Source organism: Tympanuchus pallidicinctus, unplaced genomic scaffold (assembly GCF_026119805.1).
Source record: "Tympanuchus pallidicinctus isolate F22 unplaced genomic scaffold, pur_lepc_1.0 scaffold11, whole genome shotgun sequence".
In the NCBI taxonomy this organism is placed as follows: domain Eukaryota; kingdom Metazoa; phylum Chordata; class Aves; order Galliformes; family Phasianidae; genus Tympanuchus; species Tympanuchus pallidicinctus.
The window spans coordinates 11602284-11622940 of NW_026294627.1; the positions used below are offsets into that span (position 1 = coordinate 11602284).

Here is a 20657-nt window from a genome sequence, read left to right on the forward strand (position 1 = left end):
TGCTCTCTAGCATGCCTAGCTTTATCTCCCTCCCCCTTCCTATCTAGTTTAAAGCCCTCTCTACAAGTCCCGCCAGCTCCTGGGCAAGTATCCGTCTCCCTTTTGGAGACAGACAATTCCCATCAGCAGACCTCAGGCCAGATGCCGAGTAGACCACCCCATGATCAAAGAACCCAAAATTTTTGCGCTTGCACCAGCCTCTCAGCCATGCATTTACAAGATGGCTTTTCCTGGTCGTCTCAGCGCTCGTCCCTGCCACCAAGGGAATACTGGCAAACACTACTTGTATGCCCGCTCCATCAACTAACTTCCCCAGTCTCCTAAAATCATTTTTTATAATCCTCAGGCTTCTAACAGGGATCTCATCACTGCCGGCCTGAACTATCAATAGAGGGTAATAATCAGAGGGGCGGATAAGGCTAGGGAGTTTTCTAGAAATATCCCTGACCCGGGCCGCAGGAAGGCAGCACACCACCCTACGGGTAGGGTCAGGCCGACATATCGGACCCTCTGTTCCTCTCAGAAGAGAGTCACCTACGACTACCACTCTCCTTTCTTTCTTGGAGGAGGCAGTCTTTAAACGTGGGGCTGACCGCCTCACCTTAGGCAAGCTTGGTGGCAGTGCTCCCACATTATCATCAGTCACCACTCCCTCTGGTTTCAGAGTTTCATACCTATTACAGAGAGGGATCAGGGGAACCGAGGTAGGTCGAGAACTTGGGGGTTGCCTGCGACGCCGGGATGAGACCAGCTGCCATTCCTCATCTTCTCTCAAGCTGTCTCTCCCTGTTTGACTACAATGAGAGATAGGGTCCGTTGTCCCCTCAGTCTGGGTAGTGCAATCTCTGCGCCTTTCTCGCAGAGAGTCACTCCACCAGTCAATCTCTCGTTCACACTCTCTGATGGTCCGCAGTCTACCTACCTCCTCCCCAAGCTCCACCACCAGGTTGAGCAGCTCGTCCAGCTGCTCACACCGCACACAAGTGGCATCCTTCCCATCCTCCCCTGGCAGCAGCAGGCTGAGGCACTCCTGGCAGCCAGAGACCTGAACCGCCACATTATTAAGCAGACCCTCTGTCTGGGTTGCCACAGTCTTTGCATGGGAAGTACGTTTCCTGGTGAGGACCATGTCTGGAGAGGTGGTGTCAGGGCCTGTTAACAGGAGAGCCAGTCACCTGAGAAAACAGGAGAGCCAGTCACCTGAGAAAAAGACAAGAGCACTCACCTGTGCTGACACAAGACACAGCCTCTGCTCCCCACTGCTGCCTTAATGAATGGGCAGTGCAGTGCTAGTGGCCCTCACACACTGACTACCTCCACCCTAAGTGGTCAGAGCAGCTTTCCACACCTTCTGGCTTGTGCTATGTGTTATGTGGGCGGGAACCGGTTCCCGCCCTCCCAGGTCTCTTTTTATCCACACAACAAATGGCTCAAGGTCAAGCTTCAAAGATAAAGAGCAGGTAGTGTCAGCTCCGCCCCTGGTGAGTCAGGAGCCCGCCCACAAGCTGCCAGCTGCTAGCCCAGGCACAGCACTGTCGATGGCTCCAAAAAAGTCTAAAAAAAGAGCTTTTGGTCACTTTTCTTCACTCCAGATCCCTTGCCCACCACAGTTTTACCTGCTCGAAGCTAGTCTCTGTGGCAAATGAAGCAAATGGCTGATGACTCGTGGTAAGTACCTTGAATACTGCCACGAGGTGTCAGCTCCGCCCCTGGTGAGTCAGGAGCCCGCCCACAAGCTGCCAGCTGCTAGCCCAGGCACAGCACTGTCGATGGCTCCAAAAAAGTCTAAAAAAAGAGCTTTTGGTCACTTTTCTTCACTCCAGATCCCTTGCCCACCACAGTTTTACCTGCTCGAAGCTAGTCTCTGTGGCAAATGAAGCAAATGGCTGATGACTCGTGGTAAGTACCTTGAATACTGCCACGAGGTGTCAGCTCCGCCCCTGGTGAGTCAGGAGCCCGCCCACAAGCTGCCAGCTGCTAGCCCAGGCACAGCACTGTCGATGGCTCCAAAAAAGTCTAAAAAAAGAGCTTTTGGTCACTTTTCTTCACTCCAGATCCCTTGCCCACCACAGTTTTACCTGCTCGAAGCTAGTCTCTGTAGCAAATGAAGCAAATGGCTGATGACTCGTGGTAAGTACCTTGAATACTGCCACGAGGTGTCAGCTCCGCCCCTGGTGAGTCAGGAGCCCGCCCACAAGCTGCCAGCTGCTAGCCCAGGCACAGCACTGTCGATGGCTCCAAAAAAGTCTAAAAAAAGAGCTTTTGGTCACTTTTCTTCACTCCAGATCCCTTGCCCACCACAGTTTTACCTGCTCGAAGCTAGTCTCTGTAGCAAATGAAGCAAATGGCTGATGACTCGTGGTAAGTACCTTGAATACTGCCACGAGGTGTCAGCTCCGCCCCTGGTGAGTCAGGAGCCCGCCCACAAGCTGCCAGCTGCTAGCCCAGGCACAGCACTGTCGATGGCTCCAAAAAAGTCTAAAAAAAGAGCTTTTGGTCACTTTTCTTCACTCCAGATCCCTTGCCCACCACAGTTTTACCTGCTCGAAGCTAGTCTCTGTAGCAAATGAAGCAAATGGCTGATGACTCGTGGTAAGTACCTTGAATACTGCCACGAGGTGTCAGCTCCGCCCCTGGTGAGTCAGGAGCCCGCCCACAAGCTGCCAGCTGCTAGCCCAGGCACAGCACTGTCGATGGCTCCAAAAAAGTCTAAAAAAAGAGCTTTTGGTCACTTTTCTTCACTCCAGATCCCTTGCCCACCACAGTTTTACCTGCTCGAAGCTAGTCTCTGTGGCAAATGAAGCAAATGGCTGATGACTCGTGGTAAGTACCTTGAATACTGCCACGAGGTGTCAGCTCCGCCCCTGGTGAGTCAGGAGCCCGCCCACAAGCTGCCAGCTGCTAGCCCAGGCACAGCACTGTCGATGGCTCCAAAAAAGTCTAAAAAAAGAGCTTTTGGTCACTTTTCTTCACTCCAGATCCCTTGCCCACCACAGTTTTACCTGCTCGAAGCTAGTCTCTGTGGCAAATGAAGCAAATGGCTGATGACTCGTGGTAAGTACCTTGAATACTGCCACGAGGTGTCAGCTCCGCCCCTGGTGAGTCAGGAGCCCGCCCACAAGCTGCCAGCTGCTAGCCCAGGCACAGCACTGTCGATGGCTCCAAAAAAGTCTAAAAAAAGAGCTTTTGGTCACTTTTCTTCACTCCAGATCCCTTGCCCACCACAGTTTTACCTGCTCGAAGCTAGTCTCTGTAGCAAATGAAGCAAATGGCTGATGACTCGTGGTAAGTACCTTGAATACTGCCACGAGGTGTCAGCTCCGCCCCTGGTGAGTCAGGAGCCCGCCCACAAGCTGCCAGCTGCTAGCCCAGGCACAGCACTGTCGATGGCTCCAAAAAAGTCTAAAAAAAGAGCTTTTGGTCACTTTTCTTCACTCCAGATCCCTTGCCCACCACAGTTTTACCTGCTCGAAGCTAGTCTCTGTAGCAAATGAAGCAAATGGCTGATGACTCGTGGTAAGTACCTTGAATACTGCCACGAGGTGTCAGCTCCGCCCCTGGTGAGTCAGGAGCCCGCCCACAAGCTGCCAGCTGCTAGCCCAGGCACAGCACTGTCGATGGCTCCAAAAAAGTCTAAAAAAAGAGCTTTTGGTCACTTTTCTTCACTCCAGATCCCTTGCCCACCACAGTTTTACCTGCTCGAAGCTAGTCTCTGTAGCAAATGAAGCAAATGGCTGATGACTCGTGGTAAGTACCTTGAATACTGCCACGAGGTGTCAGCTCCGCCCCTGGTGAGTCAGGAGCCCGCCCACAAGCTGCCAGCTGCTAGCCCAGGCACAGCACTGTCGATGGCTCCAAAAAAGTCTAAAAAAAGAGCTTTTGGTCACTTTTCTTCACTCCAGATCCCTTGCCCACCACAGTTTTACCTGCTCGAAGCTAGTCTCTGTGGCAAATGAAGCAAATGGCTGATGACTCGTGGTAAGTACCTTGAATACTGCCACGAGGTGTCAGCTCCGCCCCTGGTGAGTCAGGAGCCCGCCCACAAGCTGCCAGCTGCTAGCCCAGGCACAGCACTGTCGATGGCTCCAAAAAAGTCTAAAAAAAGAGCTTTTGGTCACTTTTCTTCACTCCAGATCCCTTGCCCACCACAGTTTTACCTGCTCGAAGCTAGTCTCTGTAGCAAATGAAGCAAATATAGTAGCAAGTATAGTAGCTCCCCAGTTGCTATATACTAGTATTATTTCAGATACTACAGGGGATGCTAGACAGTTGTTAGAGACCTCAGCCCCTGAGGTCTGCCATCCTCACCTGGATAAGCTGCGTGCCTTCTTCCTAATTTTGCCTTTTATGTGCAGGAAAAGCATGAGAAAGTGCTGCGATAACAGCAGGAGAAATGGAAGGTTCTTCAATTTCTTTTTCATTTGCAACTAGAAAAGTTTTCCTTGGAGTATGTCACACACCTGCTTCACCTTTATATAGCTTTCATTTGCTTTATGAAGCTTCCAGTCTCTGACTCAATGCTTCTCAGAACCTTCAGCTAGCAACAGAGTACATGAAAAAAATAGTTTTAACATAAAAAGATTGGTGCTGTTTTTCATCCTGTTCCAAGACCGAGAGATTTGAACGTTTGCTTTGACACCTCCCGTAGCAGTGTCCGTATTAGCCTTCTCCTCCTTGGCAGCACAGTGTTCTCCCTGATGCAGAATCACAGAATTGTAGGGGCTGGAAGGGACCTCTCGAGACGATCGAGTCCAACCTTTTTGCCAAAGCAGGCTCCGTAGACCAGGTTGCACAGGTTGGCGTCCAGGCAGGTCTTGGACATCTCCAGACAAGTAGACTCCACAGCCTCCCTTGGCAGGAGTTCCAGTGCCCTCTCACCCTCGCCGTGAAGACGTTCTTCTGCACGTTTGTGCAGAACTTCCTACTTTGGCCATTGTCCCATCAGCACGCACGGCTGCAAAGAGCTTGGCCTTGTATTTTGGCCACCGTCACCCCGTAGGTACAGACATTGATCAGGTCCCCTCCGAGCCTTCTTTTCTCAAGGCTGAACAGACCCAGGTGGCTCAGCCTTTCCTCGTAAGAGAGGTGCTCCAGGCCCTTGATCATCTTCATGGCCCTCCGCTGGACTCTTTCCAGGAGATCGCGGCCTTTTCTTGTACCGGGGAGCCCAGAACCGCACGCCATAGTCCTGGTGAGGCCTGACCAGGGCAGAGTGGAGGGAGAGGATCACCTCCCTTGACCTGCTGGCCACGCTCCTTTTAATGCCCTGTAGGATCCCACTGGCCTTCTTGGCCACCAGGGCACCCTGCTGGCTCATGGCCAGCCTGTTGTCCACCTGGAGCCCCAGGTTCCTCACCGCAGAGCTCCTCTCCAGCAGGTCGGGTCCCAGCCCGTACTGATACTTGCGGCTGTTCCTTCCAAGGTGCAAGACTCTGCGCTTGCTTTTGGCAAACCTCATCTGTTTTCTTAATCTTGCATCCCGCTGGCATACTCAGAAAATTAGTGCACTCAGAAAATCATTGTTTTCTCCCTTAGCTCGTTCCCGTTGTTTTGTTGTTAGGCCCATCTCCCTACGTTTTCACCACCTCTCTTGCCCCTTTCCTGGTTCGTGGGTTCGCTTGTCCCTCCACCCCATTAGTCACAGCACAGGGCTGGAGCCGTGACACCGCGCCAGTGCCCCAAAGTCCCGTTTGACAGCCCACAGGCTTCTCTCAGCGACTTCACGGCTGCCGGCCTGAGCTACCAGTCAGCAGTAATAAGCAGAGGGACGAAACGGACCAGGGAGTCTGAGCCGCCGTGCCGCAGGGCCTCCCTCCCTTCCCCAGCAGATCGTGCTGTGGTGCTTTGCCACCGTTTTCCCTTTCTGGGAAGGCTCCCTTGCTGCGAGCCTCCTCTGTGAAGGTGATGCGCACGGGATCTTGGCAGAACTGGCCCAGCTGAGGATTCCCAGTGTGCTCTGGATGCTTCCTAGCCTGCTGGAGACTCACGGGCCCTCCCCGTGCACTCTGGGGGACGCTGCATGACCCCACTGGGGCGTAAGTTCCCGCTCAACATGTGCTCTCTCCCCTGGGGCATGGCTGTCTCTGGACACTTCACAGCCACCGATGCCTCTTTTATCCCTGGCCCACCGCCCTTCCTCCTGCCTAGGAACATGCCCCCAGTCCCCAAACAGCAGCGCTGTCCTGCACCAATGCCTTTAGTGCCGCCACTGTCCCGGACGCACTGCCACCACAATGACACCGGCTGTGGAAATGATGGTGTTATTTATTTCATGACTGATGGAAAATGGAGGTGATGATCTGGGGGAGGTTGGTGTCCCCCCAGTAGAAGATGTTGTTGTCATCGCAGGTGCCTTCAGCGCCACCTTTGGTCACCATTTGACCCACAGGCTGCCAGATGGAGAGAAGCGCCTTGTGGAAATCACTCTGTTCGCGTTCTGAAGCTGAGGCCGTTTGTTCCGTTCCCTGGAAATGACAGGGCATGAGCGCAGAGAAAGGGATGCAGGCTCGTTTTGCAGAGCATCGCCCTGCAGGGCTCTGATTCTTGCGCCGCTTTTCCAGCGTCCCAGGACAGCTCGGGGCAGCCCGTGGGGCTCACGGCACCTCCGGCAGGCCCCGTTTTGCATGGGAGTCTCGGCTGGCTGTCAGCCCTAGGGCCGGGCAAGTCTCTGGGGAGAGCTGATGGACCTCTGGAGGTCTGCTTTGCTTGGAAGCCCTCCCAGACCAGACCTTTGCTGTTCCCTGCTCCCCACCCTCAGTCCCTTCTGTGCAGTATGAATCCCGAGCGCTTACCTGTGCCTGATGTCTTCACATATCTCTCCAGAGCTGGTAGGCAACCCACAGCAGCCGGAACAGATAGCAGTTTCCCCACAAATCCAGCATGACGCAGATTATCAGGGCTGGCGTTATTAAGTCCTTGAAGTTGTTGAGGATGTCAGGCACGCTGAAGGTGTCTTGCTCGGTGTGCGGGGACTGCTGCTCGGGGCCCTCTGGGTCAACAGACTCGCTGGCCCTGTTCGGGACCCATCTGGGGTGTGGAGAAAGGCCAATCCAGAAGGGCCAGTGGGAGGCACGGCGCTCAGCATTAGTGGGCAGGCTCTTCTCAGGACGCACAACTTTTTTCTCTCCATTCTGAGGACAGGTGTTTAGTCCAATCCAGCAGAGCCAGTTGGAGGGCTGGCCCTTGGTCTCAACGGGGCTCTGCTCCTCATGAAAGACCTTGTTCTTCTTCCCGTCCTCGGTCTTGGTGGAGCAAGATGTCAGTCCAAGCCTGCACAGCCAGTTGGAGGGCTGGCTCTTGGACTCAAACAGGCTCTGCTCCTCGGGAAGGACCCGGTCTTTCTTGCTGTCCTCGGTCTTGGTGGAGCAGGATGTTAGTCCAAACCAGCAGAGCCAGTTGGAGAGCTGGCTCTTGGACTTAACAAGACGTTGCTCCTCACGAAGGACCTGTTCTGTTTTCCTGTCCTCTGTGCGGGTGGAGCAGGATGTTAGTCCAAACCAGCAGAGCCAGTTGGAGGGCTGGCTCTTGGACTCAAACAGGCTCTGCTCCTTGGGAAGGACCCGGCCTTTCTTCCCGTCCACAATCTTTGTGGGGCAGGTGGGTAGGCCGAACCAGCAGTGCCAGTTGGAGGGCTGGCTCTTGGACTCAATCGGCCGCTGCACCTCAGGAAGGACCTGGCCTTTCTTCCCGTCCGCAATCTTTGTGGGGCAGGTGGGTAGGCCGAACCAGCAGAGCCAGCTGGAGGGCTGGGCCTTGATCTCAACCGGGCTCTGCTTCTCGTGAAGGACCTGCCTTTTGTTCCCGTCCTCCATCTGGTTGGAGCAGATGATTCGGCAAAACCAGCACAGCCAGTTGGAGGGCTGGCTCTTGGTGTCAGTAGGTCTGTGCTCCTGGTGAAGGACGTTCCTTTTGTTGCCATCCTCGATCTTGGTGGGGCAGGTGGTTAGACCAAGCCAGGAGAGCCAGCCGGAGGGCTGGCACTCGGTCTCTAAGGGATGCTGCTCCTCGGGATGGAGCAGCTTTTTGTCCCAGTTCCCGACCCAGCTGAGGCAGCTGGACGTGTCAGGAATTGGAGACATGAAAGCAAGTAAGATGAGGAAGAGAGTCAGGCTGAGCTTCATCCTGCTCTCTCCCAAGGACCGCTCTCAACACACAAGTGGCTGTCACCCAGAGCAGAGCTCCAGCAATGACCACCAGGACGGAGCGAGTGCTCCAAGTGTCTGAGCTAGGGGAGGCCTAGCGTGACTTGATGAAGACTGATGTCATGCCCCGCCTGTGATGTCACAATGCCTTTCCCCGGTGCGACATGGCCACACCCAGCTCGGGGCTGGGGACCCTACACCCAAATCCCACCTCCCTGTTCCACCTCCCCTTTTTGCAATCCGTCTGCACTCCGTAATTTTCATGAGCGCACGAGTCCACAGAATCACATAATCGCAGATTTGTAGGGGTTGGAAGGGATCTCTAGAGATCATTGAGACCAACCCCCCTCCCAAAGCAGGTTCCCTGCACCAGTTTGCACAGGTAGGCATCCAGGGAAGACTTGAACATCTCCAGAGAAGGAGACTCCACACCCCCCCTGGGCAGCCTGTTCCAGTGCTCCGTCACCCTCACAGTAAAGAAGTTCTTGCGCACATTCGTTCGAAACTTCCTGTGCTGCTGCTAATGTCTGTTTCCCCTTGTCCTGTCTCCACGTACCACTGAAAAGAGACTGGCCTCACCACTATGGCTGCCACACCTCAGATATTTATCAACCTGGGTCAGGTCCCCTCTTAGCCGTCTTTTCTCAAGGCTAAATAGACCCAGTTCACTTAGCCTTTCTTCATAGGGGAGATGCTCCAGGCCCTTCACCATCTTTGTGACCCTCCGCTGGACTCTTTCCAAGAGATCCCTGTCTTTTTTGTACTGGGGAGCCCAGAACTGGACGCAGTACTCCGGATGAGGCCTTCCCAGGGCAGAGTAGAGGGGGAGGATCACCTCCCTCGACCTGCTGGCCACGCTCTTTTTAATGCATCCCAGGATGCCATTGGCCCTCTTGGCCACAAGGGCACACAGCTGGCTCGTGGCCAACCTGTCGTCCACCTGGACACCCAGGTCCCTCTCCGCAGAGCTCCTCTCCAGCAGCTCATCCCCCAGCCTGTAGTGGCGCATGCAATTATTCCTCCCCAGATGCAAGACTCTACACTTGCTTTTGATGAACCTCATCCGGTTTCTTACTGCCCAGCTCTCCAGCCTATCCAGGTCTTGCTGAATGGCAGCACAGCCTTCAGGCGTGTCAGCCAATCCTCCCAACTTCGTATCATCAGCAAACTTGCTGAGGGTGGCCACTATCCCCTCATCAAAGTCATTGATGAAGATGTTGAACAAGACCAGACCCAGCACAGACCCCTGGGGGACACCACTGGTTACAGGTCTCCAGCCAGACTCTGCACCGCCAACGACGACCGACCCTCTGCGCTCTGCCAGTCAGCCAATTCTCAACCCACCTCACTGTCCACTCGTCTATCCCACACTTCCTCAGCTTTGTTATAAGGATGTCGTGGGAGACAGTATCAAATGCCTTGCTGAAATCAAGGTACACTACATCTACCGCTCTTCCCCCATCCACCCAGCATGTGACTACATTGTAGAAGGCCACCAGGTTGGTCGAGCACGACCTCCCCTTGGTGAAGCCATGGTGAACCCATGCAGGTCATAGAATCACAGAATCATAGAGCGGCCTGGGTTGAGAAGGCCCACAGTGATCCCCTAGTGTCAATCCACCGGGCAGCCCAGAGCCACATCCCGCCTGGCCTTGAATGCCTGCAGGCATGGGGCATCCACAGCCTCCTTGGGCAACCGGTTCCAGTGTGTCAGCACGCTCTGTGTGAAAAACTTCCTCCTACTATCTAACCTAAACCTCTCCTGTCTTAGTTTGAAACCATTTCCCCTTGTCCTATCAATGTCCACACTCGTAAATAGACGCAAACAGAGGTCCGGTGCTCCCCTCCCATCCTTTTGAGCCCTTCACTCCAACAGCAATGAATATTGGATTAATTTCCTTTATTTATACGTCGGAAAGAAAATAAAAGAATAGATGGTAGTACAGACCGAGAGATTTGAACGTTTGCTTTGACACCTCCCGTAGCAGTGTCCGTATTAGCCTTCTCCTCCTTGGCAGCACAGTGTTCTCCCTGATGCAGAATCACAGAATTGTAGGGGCTGGAAGGGACCTCTCGAGACGATCGAGTCCAACCTTTTTGCCAAAGCAGGCTCCGTAGACCAGGTTGCACAGGTTGGCGTCCAGGCAGGTCTTGGACATCTCCAGACAAGTAGACTCCACAGCCTCCCTTGGCAGGAGTTCCAGTGCCCTCTCACCCTCGCCGTGAAGACGTTCTTCTGCACGTTTGTGCAGAACTTCCTACTTTGGCCATTGTCCCATCAGCACGCACGGCTGCAAAGAGCTTGGCCTTGTATTTTGGCCACCGTCACCCCGTAGGTACAGACATTGATCAGGTCCCCTCCGAGTCTTCTTTTCTCAAGGCTGAACAGACCCAGGTGGCTCAGCCTTTCCTCGTAAGAGAGGTGCTCCAGGCCCTTGATCATCTTCATGGCCCTCCGCTGGACTCTTTCCAGGAGATCGCGGCCTTTTCTTGTACCGGGGAGCCCAGAACCGGACGCCATAGTCCTGGTGAGGCCTGACCAGGGCAGAGTGGAGGGAGAGGATCACCTCCCTTGACCTGCTGGCCACGCTCCTTTTAATGCCCTGTAGGATCCCACTGGCCTTCTTGGCCACCAGGGCACCCTGCTGGCTCATGGCCAGCCTGTTGTCCACCTGGAGCCCCAGGTTCCTCACCGCAGAGCTCCTCTCCAGCAGGTCGGGTCCCAGCCCGTACTGATACTTGCGGCTGTTCCTTCCAAGGTGCAAGACTCTGCGCTTGCTTTTGGCAAACCTCATCTGTTTTCTTAATCTTGCATCCCGCTGGCATACTCAGAAAATTAGTGCACTCAGAAAATCATTGTTTTCTCCCTTAGCTCGTTCCCGTTGTTTTGTTGTTAGGCCCATCTCCCTACGTTTTCACCACCTCTCTTGCCCCTTTCCTGGTTCGTGGGTTCGCTTGTCCCTCCACCCCATTAGTCACAGCACAGGGCTGGAGCCGTGACACCGCGCCAGTGCCCCAAAGTCCCGTTTGACAGCCCACAGGCTTCTCTCAGCGACTTCACGGCTGCCGGCCTGAGCTACCAGTCAGCAGTAATAAGCAGAGGGACGAAACGGACCAGGGAGTCTGAGCCGCCGTGCCGCAGGGCCTCCCTCCCTTCCCCAGCAGATCGTGCTGTGGTGCTTTGCCACCGTTTTCCCTTTCTGGGAAGGCTCCCTTGCTGCGAGCCTCCTCTGGGAAGGTGATGCGCACGGGATCCTGGCAGAACTGGCCCAGCTGAGGATTCCCAGTGTGCTCTGGATGCTTCCTAGCCTGCTGGAGACTCACGGGCCCTCCCCGTGCACTCTGGGGGACGCTGCATGACCCCACTGGGGCGTAAGTTCCCGCTCAACATGTGCTCTCTCCCCTGGGGCATGGCTGTCTCTGGACACTTCACAGCCACCGATGCCTCTTTTATCCCTGGCCCACCGCCCTTCCTCCTGCCTAGGAACATGCCCCCAGTCCCCAAACAGCAGCGCTGTCCTGCACCAATGCCTTTAGTGCCGCCACTGTCCCGGACGCACTGCCACCACAATGACACAGGCTGTGGAAATGATGGTGTTATTTATTTCATGACTGATGGAAAATGGAGGTGATGATCTGGGGGAGGTTGGTGTCCCCCCAGTGGAAGATGTTGTTGTCATCGCAGGTGCCTTCAGCGCCACCTTTGGTCACCATTTGACCCACAGGCTGCCAGATGGAGAGAAGCGCCTTGTGGAAATCACTCTGTTCGCGTTCTGAAGCTGAGGCCGTTTGTTCCGTTCCCTGGAAATGACAGGGCATGAGCGCAGAGAAAGGGATGCAGGCTCGTTTTGCAGAGCATCGCCCTGCAGGGCTCTGATTCTTGCGCCGCTTTTCCAGCGTCCCAGGACAGCTCGGGGCAGCCCGTGGGGCTCACGGCACCTCCGGCAGGCCCCGTTTTGCATGGGAGTCTCGGCTGGCTGTCAGCCCTAGGGCCGGGCAAGTCTCTGGGGAGAGCTGATGGACCTCTGGAGGTCTGCTTTGCTTGGAAGCCCTCCCAGACCAGACCTTTGCTGTTCCCTGCTCCCCACCCTCAGTCCCTTCTGTGCAGTATGAATCCCGAGCGCTTACCTGTGCCTGATGTCTTCACATATCTCTCCAGAGCTGGTAGGCAACCCACAGCAGCCGGAACAGATAGCAGTTTCCCCACAAATCCAGCATGACGCAGATTATCAGGAATGGCGTTATTAAGTCCTTGAAGTTGTTGAGGATGTCAGGCACGCTGAAGGTGTCTTGCTCGGTGTGCGGGGACTGCTGCTCGGGGCCCTCTGGATCAACAGACTCGCTGGCCCTGTTCGGGACCCATCTGGGGTGTGGAGAAAGGCCAATCCAGAAGGGCCAGTGGGAGGCACGGCGCTCAGCATTAGTGGGCAGGCTCTTCTCAGGACGCACAACTTTTTTCTCTCCATTCTGAGGACAGGTGTTTAGTCCAATCCAGCAGAGCCAGTTGGAGGGCTGGCCCTTGGTCTCAACGGGGCTCTGCTCCTCATGAAAGACCTTGTTCTTCTTCCCGTCCTCGGTCTTGGTGGAGCAAGATGTCAGTCCAAGCCTGCACAGCCAGTTGGAGGGCTGGCTCTTGGACTCAAACAGGCTCTGCTCCTCGGGAAGGACCCGGTCTTTCTTGCTGTCCTCGGTCTTGGTGGAGCAGGATGTTAGTCCAAACCAGCAGAGCCAGTTGGAGAGCTGGCTCTTGGACTTAACAAGACGTTGCTCCTCACGAAGGACCTGTTCTGTTTTCCTGTCCTCTGTGCGGGTGGAGCAGGATGTTAGTCCAAACCAGCAGAGCCAGTTGGAGGGCTGGCTCTTGGACTCAAACAGGCTCTGCTCCTTGGGAAGGACCCGGCCTTTCTTCCCGTCCACAATCTTTGTGGGGCAGGTGGGTAGGCCGAACCAGCAGTGCCAGTTGGAGGGCTGGCTCTTGGACTCAATCGGCCGCTGCACCTCAGGAAGGACCTGGCCTTTCTTCCCGTCCGCAATCTTTGTGGGGCAGGTGGGTAGGCCGAACCAGCAGAGCCAGCTGGAGGGCTGGGCCTTGATCTCAACCGGGCTCTGCTTCTCGTGAAGGACCTGCCTTTTGTTCCCGTCCTCCATCTGGTTGGAGCAGATGATTCGGCAAAACCAGCACAGCCAGTTGGAGGGCTGGCTCTTGGTGTCAGTAGGTCTGTGCTCCTGGTGAAGGACGTTCCTTTTGTTGCCATCCTCGATCTTGGTGGGGCAGGTGGTTAGACCAAGCCAGGAGAGCCAGCCGGAGGGCTGGCACTCGGTCTCTAAGGGATGCTGCTCCTCGGGATGGAGCAGCTTTTTGTCCCAGTTCCCGACCCAGCTGAGGCAGCTGGACGTGTCAGGAATTGGAGACATGAAAGCAAGTAAGATGAGGAAGAGAGTCAGGCTGAGCTTCATCCTGCTCTCTCCCAAGGACCGCTCTCAACACACAAGTGGCTGTCACCCAGAGCAGAGCTCCAGCAATGACCACCAGGACGGAGCGAGTGCTCCAAGTGTCTGAGCTAGGGGAGGCCTAGCGTGACTTGATGAAGACTGATGTCATGCCCCGCCTGTGATGTCACAATGCCTTTCCCCGGTGCGACATGGCCACACCCAGCTCGGGGCTGGGGACCCTACACCCAAATCCCACCTCCCTGTTCCACCTCCCCTTTTTGCAATCCGTCTGCACTCCGTAATTTTCATGAGCGCACGAGTCCACAGAATCACATAATCGCAGATTTGTAGGGGTTGGAAGGGATCTCTAGAGATCATTGAGACCAACCCCCCTCCCAAAGCAGGTTCCCTGCACCAGTTTGCACAGGTAGGCATCCAGGGAAGACTTGAACATCTCCAGAGAAGGAGACTCCACACCCCCCCTGGGCAGCCTGTTCCAGTGCTCCGTCACCCTCACAGTAAAGAAGTTCTTGCGCACATTCGTTCGAAACTTCCTGTGCTGCTGCTAATGTCTGTTTCCCCTTGTCCTGTCTCCACGTACCACTGAAAAGAGACTGGCCTCACCACTATGGCTGCCACACCTCAGATATTTATCAACCTGGGTCAGGTCCCCTCTTAGCCGTCTTTTCTCAAGGCTAAATAGACCCAGTTCACTTAGCCTTTCTTCATAGGGGAGATGCTCCAGGCCCTTCACCATCTTTGTGACCCTCCGCTGGACTCTTTCCAAGAGATCCCTGTCTTTTTTGTACTGGGGAGCCCAGAACTGGACGCAGTACTCCGGATGAGGCCTTCCCAGGGCAGAGTAGAGGGGGAGGATCACCTCCCTCGACCTGCTGGCCACGCTCTTTTTAATGCATCCCAGGATGCCATTGGCCCTCTTGGCCACAAGGGCACACAGCTGGCTCGTGGCCAACCTGTCGTCCACCTGGACACCCAGGTCCCTCTCCGCAGAGCTCCTCTCCAGCAGCTCATCCCCCAGCCTGTAGTGGCGCATGCAATTATTCCTCCCCAGATGCAAGACTCTACACTTGCTTTTGATGAACCTCATCCGGTTTCTTACTGCCCAGCTCTCCAGCCTATCCAGGTCTTGCTGAATGGCAGCACAGCCTTCAGGCGTGTCAGCCAATCCTCCCAACTTCGTATCATCAGCAAACTTGCTGAGGGTGGCCACTATCCCCTCATCAAAGTCATTGATGAAGATGTTGAACAAGACCAGACCCAGCACAGACCCCTGGGGGACACCACTGGTTACAGGTCTCCAGCCAGACTCTGCACCGCCAACGACGACCCTCTGCGCTCTGCCAGTCAGCCAATTCTCAACCCACCTCACTGTCCACTCGTCTATCCCACACTTCCTCAGCTTTGTTATAAGGATGTCGTGGGAGACAGTATCAAATGCCTTGCTGAAATCAAGGTACACTACATCTACCGCTCTTCCCCCATCCACCCAGCATGTGACTACATTGTAGAAGGCCACCAGGTTGGTCGAGCACGACCTCCCCTTGGTGAAGCCATGGTGAACCCATGCAGGTCATAGAATCACAGAATCATAGAGCGGCCTGGGTTGAGAAGGCCCACAGTGATCCCCTAGTGTCAATCCACCGGGCAGCCCAGAGCCACATCCCGCCTGGCCTTGAATGCCTGCAGGCATGGGGCATCCACAGCCTCCTTGGGCAACCGGTTCCAGTGTGTCAGCACGCTCTGTGTGAAAAACTTCCTCCTACTATCTAACCTAAACCTCTCCTGTCTTAGTTTGAAACCATTTCCCCTTGTCCTATCAATGTCCACACTCGTAAATAGACGCAAACAGAGGTCCGGTGCTCCCCTCCCATCCTTTTGAGCCCTTCACTCCAACAGCAATGAATATTGGATTAATTTCCTTTATTTATACGTCGGAAAGAAAATAAAAGAATAGATGGTAGTACAGACCGAGAGATTTGAACGTTTGCTTTGACACCTCCCGTAGCAGTGTCCGTATTAGCCTTCTCCTCCTTGGCAGCACAGTGTTCTCCCTGATGCAGAATCACAGAATTGTAGGGGCTGGAAGGGACCTCTCGAGACGATCGAGTCCAACCTTTTTGCCAAAGCAGGCTCCGTAGACCAGGTTGCACAGGTTGGCGTCCAGGCAGGTCTTGGACATCTCCAGACAAGTAGACTCCACAGCCTCCCTTGGCAGGAGTTCCAGTGCCCTCTCACCCTCGCCGTGAAGACGTTCTTCTGCACGTTTGTGCAGAACTTCCTACTTTGGCCATTGTCCCATCAGCACGCACGGCTGCAAAGAGCTTGGCCTTGTATTTTGGCCACCGTCACCCCGTAGGTACAGACATTGATCAGGTCCCCTCCGAGTCTTCTTTTCTCAAGGCTGAACAGACCCAGGTGGCTCAGCCTTTCCTCGTAAGAGAGGTGCTCCAGGCCCTTGATCATCTTCATGGCCCTCCGCTGGACTCTTTCCAGGAGATCGCGGCCTTTTCTTGTACCGGGGAGCCCAGAACCGGACGCCATAGTCCTGGTGAGGCCTGACCAGGGCAGAGTGGAGGGAGAGGATCACCTCCCTTGACCTGCTGGCCACGCTCCTTTTAATGCCCTGTAGGATCCCACTGGCCTTCTTGGCCACCAGGGCACCCTGCTGGCTCATGGCCAGCCTGTTGTCCACCTGGAGCCCCAGGTTCCTCACCGCAGAGCTCCTCTCCAGCAGGTCGGGTCCCAGCCCGTACTGATACTTGCGGCTGTTCCTTCCAAGGTGCAAGACTCTGCGCTTGCTTTTGGCAAACCTCATCTGTTTTCTTAATCTTGCATCCCGCTGGCATACTCAGAAAATTAGTGCACTCAGAAAATCATTGTTTTCTCCCTTAGCTCGTTCCCGTTGTTTTGTTGTTAGGCCCATCTCCCTACGTTTTCACCACCTCTCTTGCCCCTTTCCTGGTTCGTGGGTTCGCTTGTCCCTCCACCCCATTAGTCACAGCACAGGGCTGGAGCCGTGACACCGCGCCAGTGCCCCAAAGTCCCGTTTGACAGCCCACAGGCTTCTCTCAGCGACTTCACGGCTGCCGGCCTGAGCTACCAGTCAGCAGTAATAAGCAGAGGGACGAAACGGACCAGGGAGTCTGAGCCGCCGTGCCGCAGGGCCTCCCTCCCTTCCCCAGCAGATCGTGCTGTGGTGCTTTGCCACCGTTTTCCCTTTCTGGGAAGGCTCCCTTGCTGCGAGCCTCCTCTGGGAAGGTGATGCGCACGGGATCCTGGCAGAACTGGCCCAGCTGAGGATTCCCAGTGTGCTCTGGATGCTTCCTAGCCTGCTGGAGACTCACGGGCCCTCCCCGTGCACTCTGGGGGACGCTGCATGACCCCACTGGGGCGTAAGTTCCCGCTCAACATGTGCTCTCTCCCCTGGGGCATGGCTGTCTCTGGACACTTCACAGCCACCGATGCCTCTTTTATCCCTGGCCCACCGCCCTTCCTCCTGCCTAGGAACATGCCCCCAGTCCCCGAACAGCAGCGCTGTCCTGCACCAATGCCTTTAGTGCCGCCACTGTCCCGGACGCACTGCCACCACAATGACACCGGCTGTGGAAATGATGGTGTTATTTATTTCATGACTGATGGAAAATGGAGGTGATGATCTGGGGGAGGTTGGTGTCCCCCCAGTGGAAGATGTTGTTGTCATCGCAGGTGCCTTCAGCGCCACCTTCGGTCACCATTTGACCCACAGGCTGCCAGATGGAGAGAAGCGCCTTGTGGAAATCACTCTGTTCGCGTTCTGAAGCTGAGGCCGTTTGTTCCGTTCCCTGGAAATGACAGGGCATGAGCGCAGAGAAAGGGATGCAGGCTCGTTTTGCAGAGCATCGCCCTGCAGGGCTCTGATTCTTGCGCCGCTTTTCCAGCGTCCCAGGACAGCTCGGGGCAGCCCGTGGGGCTCACGGCACCTCCGGCAGGCCCCGTTTTGCATGGGAGTCTCGGCTGGCTGTCAGCCCTAGGGCCGGGCAAGTCTCTGGGGAGAGCTGATGGACCTCTGGAGGTCTGCTTTGCTTGGAAGCCCTCCCAGACCAGACCTTTGCTGTTCCCTGCTCCCCACCCTCAGTCCCTTCTGTGCAGTATGAATCCCGAGCGCTTACCTGTGCCTGATGTCTTCACATATCTCTCCAGAGCTGGTAGGCAACCCACAGCAGCCGGAACAGATAGCAGTTTCCCCACAAATCCAGCATGACGCAGATTATCAGGAATGGCGTTATTAAGTCCTTGAAGTTGTTGAGGATGTCAGGCACGCTGAAGGTGTCTTGCTCGGTGTGCGGGGACTGCTGCTCGGGGCCCTCTGGGTCAACAGACTCGCTGGCCCTGTTCGGGACCCATCTGGGGTGTGGAGAAAGGCCAATCCAGAAGGGCCAGTGGGAGGCACGGCGCTCAGCATTAGTGGGCAGGCTCTTCTCAGGACGCACAACTTTTTTCTCTCCATTCTGAGGACAGGTGTTTAGTCCAATCCAGCAGAGCCAGTTGGAGGGCTGGCCCTTGGTCTCAACGGGGCTCTGCTCCTCATGAAAGACCTTGTTCTTCTTCCCGTCCTCGGTCTTGGTGGAGCAAGATGTCAGTCCAAGCCTGCACAGCCAGTTGGAGGGCTGGCTCTTGGACTCAAACAGGCTCTGCTCCTCGGGAAGGACCCGGTCTTTCTTGCTGTCCTCGGTCTTGGTGGAGCAGGATGTTAGTCCAAACCAGCAGAGCCAGTTGGAGAGCTGGCTCTTGGACTTAACAAGACGTTGCTCCTCACGAAGGACCTGTTCTGTTTTCCTGTCCTCTGTGCGGGTGGAGCAGGATGTTAGTCCAAACCAGCAGAGCCAGTTGGAGGGCTGGCTCTTGGACTCAAACAGGCTCTGCTCCTTGGGAAGGACCCGGCCTTTCTTCCCGTCCACAATCTTTGTGGGGCAGGTGGGTAGGCCGAACCAGCAGTGCCAGTTGGAGGGCTGGCTCTTGGACTCAATCGGCCGCTGCACCTCAGGAAGGACCTGGCCTTTCTTCCCGTCCGCAATCTTTGTGGGGCAGGTGGGTAGGCCGAACCAGCAGAGCCAGCTGGAGGGCTGGGCCTTGATCTCAACCGGGCTCTGCTTCTCGTGAAGGACCTGCCTTTTGTTCCCGTCCTCCATCTGGTTGGAGCAGATGATTCGGCAAAACCAGCACAGCCAGTTGGAGGGCTGGCTCTTGGTGTCAGTAGGTCTGTGCTCCTGGTGAAGGACGTTCCTTTTGTTGCCATCCTCGATCTTGGTGGGGCAGGTGGTTAGACCAAGCCAGGAGAGCCAGCCGGAGGGCTGGCACTCGGTCTCTAAGGGATGCTGCTCCTCGGGATGGAGCAGCTTTTTGTCCCAGTTCCCGACCCAGCTGAGGCAGCTGGACGTGTCAGGAATTGGAGACATGAAAGCAAGTAAGATGAGGAAGAGAGTCAGGCTGAGCTTCATCCTGCTCTCTCCCAAGGACCGCTCTCAACACACAAGTGGCTGTCACCCAGAGCAGAGCTCCAGCAATGACCACCAGGACGGAGCGAGTGCTCCAAGTGTCTGAGCTAGGGGAGGCCTAGCGTGACTTGATGAAGACTGATGTCATGCCCCGCCTGTGATGTCACAATGCCTTTCCCCGGTGCGACATGGCCACACCCAGCTCGGGGCTGGGGACCCTACACCCAAATCCCACCTCCCTGTTCCACCTCCCCTTTTTGCAATCCGTCTGCACTCCGTAATTTTCATGAGCGCACGAGTCCACAGAATCACATAATCGCAGATTTGTAGGGGTTGGAAGGGATCTCTAGAGATCATTGAGACCAACCCCCCTCCCAAAGCAGGTTCCCTGCACCAGTTTGCACAGGTAGGCATCCAGGGAAGACTTGAACATCTCCAGAGAAGGAGACTCCACACCCCCCCTGGGCAGCCTGTTCCAGTGCTCCGTCACCCTCACAGTAAAGAAGTTCTTGCGCACATTCGTTCGAAACTTCCTGTGCTGCTGCTAATGTCTGTTTCCCCTTGTCCTGTCTCCACGTACCACTGAAAAGAGACTGGCCTCACCACTATGGCTGCCACACCTCAGATATTTATCAACCTGGGTCAGGTCCCCTCTTAGCCGTCTTTTCTCAAGGCTAAATAGACCCAGTTCACTTAGCCTTTCTTCATAGGGGAGATGCTCCAGGCCCTTCACCATCTTTGTGACCCTCCGCTGGACTCTTTCCAAGAGATCCCTGTCTTTTTTGTACTGGGGAGCCCAGAACTGGACGCAGTACTCCGGATGAGGCCTTCCCAGGGCAGAGTAGAGGGGGAGGATCACCTCCCTCGACCTGCTGGCCACGCTCTTTTTAATGCATCCCAGGATGCCATTGGCCCTCTTGGCCACAAGGGCACACAGCTGGCTCGTGGCCAACCTGTCGTCCACCTGGACACCCAGGTCCCTCTCCGCAGAGCTCCTCTCCAGCAGCTCATCCCCCAGCCTGTAGTGGCGCATGCAATTATTCCTCCCCAGATGCAAGACTCTACACTTGCTTTTGATGAACCTCATCCGGTTTCTTACTGCCCAGCTCTCCAGCCTATCCAGGTCTTGCTGAATGGCAGCACAGCCTTCAGGCGTGTCAGCCAATCCTCCCAACTTCGTATCATCAGCAAACTTGCTGAGGGTGGCCACTATCCCCTCATCAAAGTCATTGATGAAGATGTTGAACAAGACCAGACCCAGCACAGACCCCTGGGGGACACCACTGGTTACAGGTCTCCAGCCAGACTCTGCACCGCCAACGACGACCGACCCTCTGCGCTCTGCCAGTCAGCCAATTCTCAACCCACCTCACTGTCCACTCGTCTATCCCACACTTCCTCAGCTTTGTTATAAGGATGTCGTGGGAGACAGTATCAAATGCCTTGCTGAAATCAAGGTACACTACATCTACCGCTCTTCCCCCATCCACCCAGCATGTGACTACATTGTAGAAGGCCACCAGGTTGGTCGAGCACGACCTCCCCTTGGTGAAGCCATGGTGAACCCATGCAGGTCATAGAATCACAG

General features: G+C 55.4%; 2 protein-coding genes across 26 annotated transcripts; both read right to left on the reverse strand.

Annotated features, from left to right (window-relative positions):
- Positions 1 to 9: 9 nt before the first annotated feature.
- On the reverse strand, positions 10 to 4188 carry LOC128074816 (uncharacterized). Of its 22 annotated transcripts, none has more exons than XM_052670966.1 (2): positions 3987 to 4188; positions 10 to 1152 (listed from the first exon to the last, which is right to left on the reverse strand). In XM_052670966.1, exon 2 carries the CDS (start codon positions 1127 to 1129, stop codon positions 44 to 46), a length of 1086 nt encoding a protein of 361 aa, XP_052526926.1. In that variant the 5' UTR covers positions 1130 to 1152; positions 3987 to 4188; the 3' UTR covers positions 10 to 43. The 22 variants fall into 22 exon arrangements, with proteins under 22 accessions (XP_052526926.1, XP_052526921.1, XP_052526927.1 ...); XM_052670961.1 differs by having other exon boundaries at positions 10 to 1175; XM_052670967.1 differs by lacking the exon at positions 3987 to 4188 and adding an exon at positions 3756 to 3901.
- Positions 4189 to 6341: 2153 nt separating this feature from the next.
- On the reverse strand, positions 6342 to 19181 carry LOC128074818 (uncharacterized). 4 transcript variants are annotated; one of them, XM_052670976.1, is made up of 3 exons: positions 7662 to 8201; positions 6792 to 7319; positions 6342 to 6464 (listed from the first exon to the last, which is right to left on the reverse strand). In XM_052670976.1, the coding sequence occupies exons 1-2, from the start codon at positions 8118 to 8120 to the stop codon at positions 6807 to 6809; spliced, it is 972 nt and encodes a 323-aa protein (XP_052526936.1). In that variant the 5' UTR covers positions 8121 to 8201; the 3' UTR covers positions 6342 to 6464; positions 6792 to 6806. The 4 variants fall into 4 exon arrangements, with proteins under 4 accessions (XP_052526936.1, XP_052526935.1, XP_052526934.1 ...); XM_052670975.1 differs by lacking the exon at positions 7662 to 8201 and adding an exon at positions 18614 to 19181 and having other exon boundaries at positions 6342 to 7319; XM_052670974.1 differs by lacking the exon at positions 7662 to 8201 and adding an exon at positions 13140 to 13694 and having other exon boundaries at positions 6342 to 7319.
- Between the last annotated feature and the right edge of the window lie 1476 nt (positions 19182 to 20657).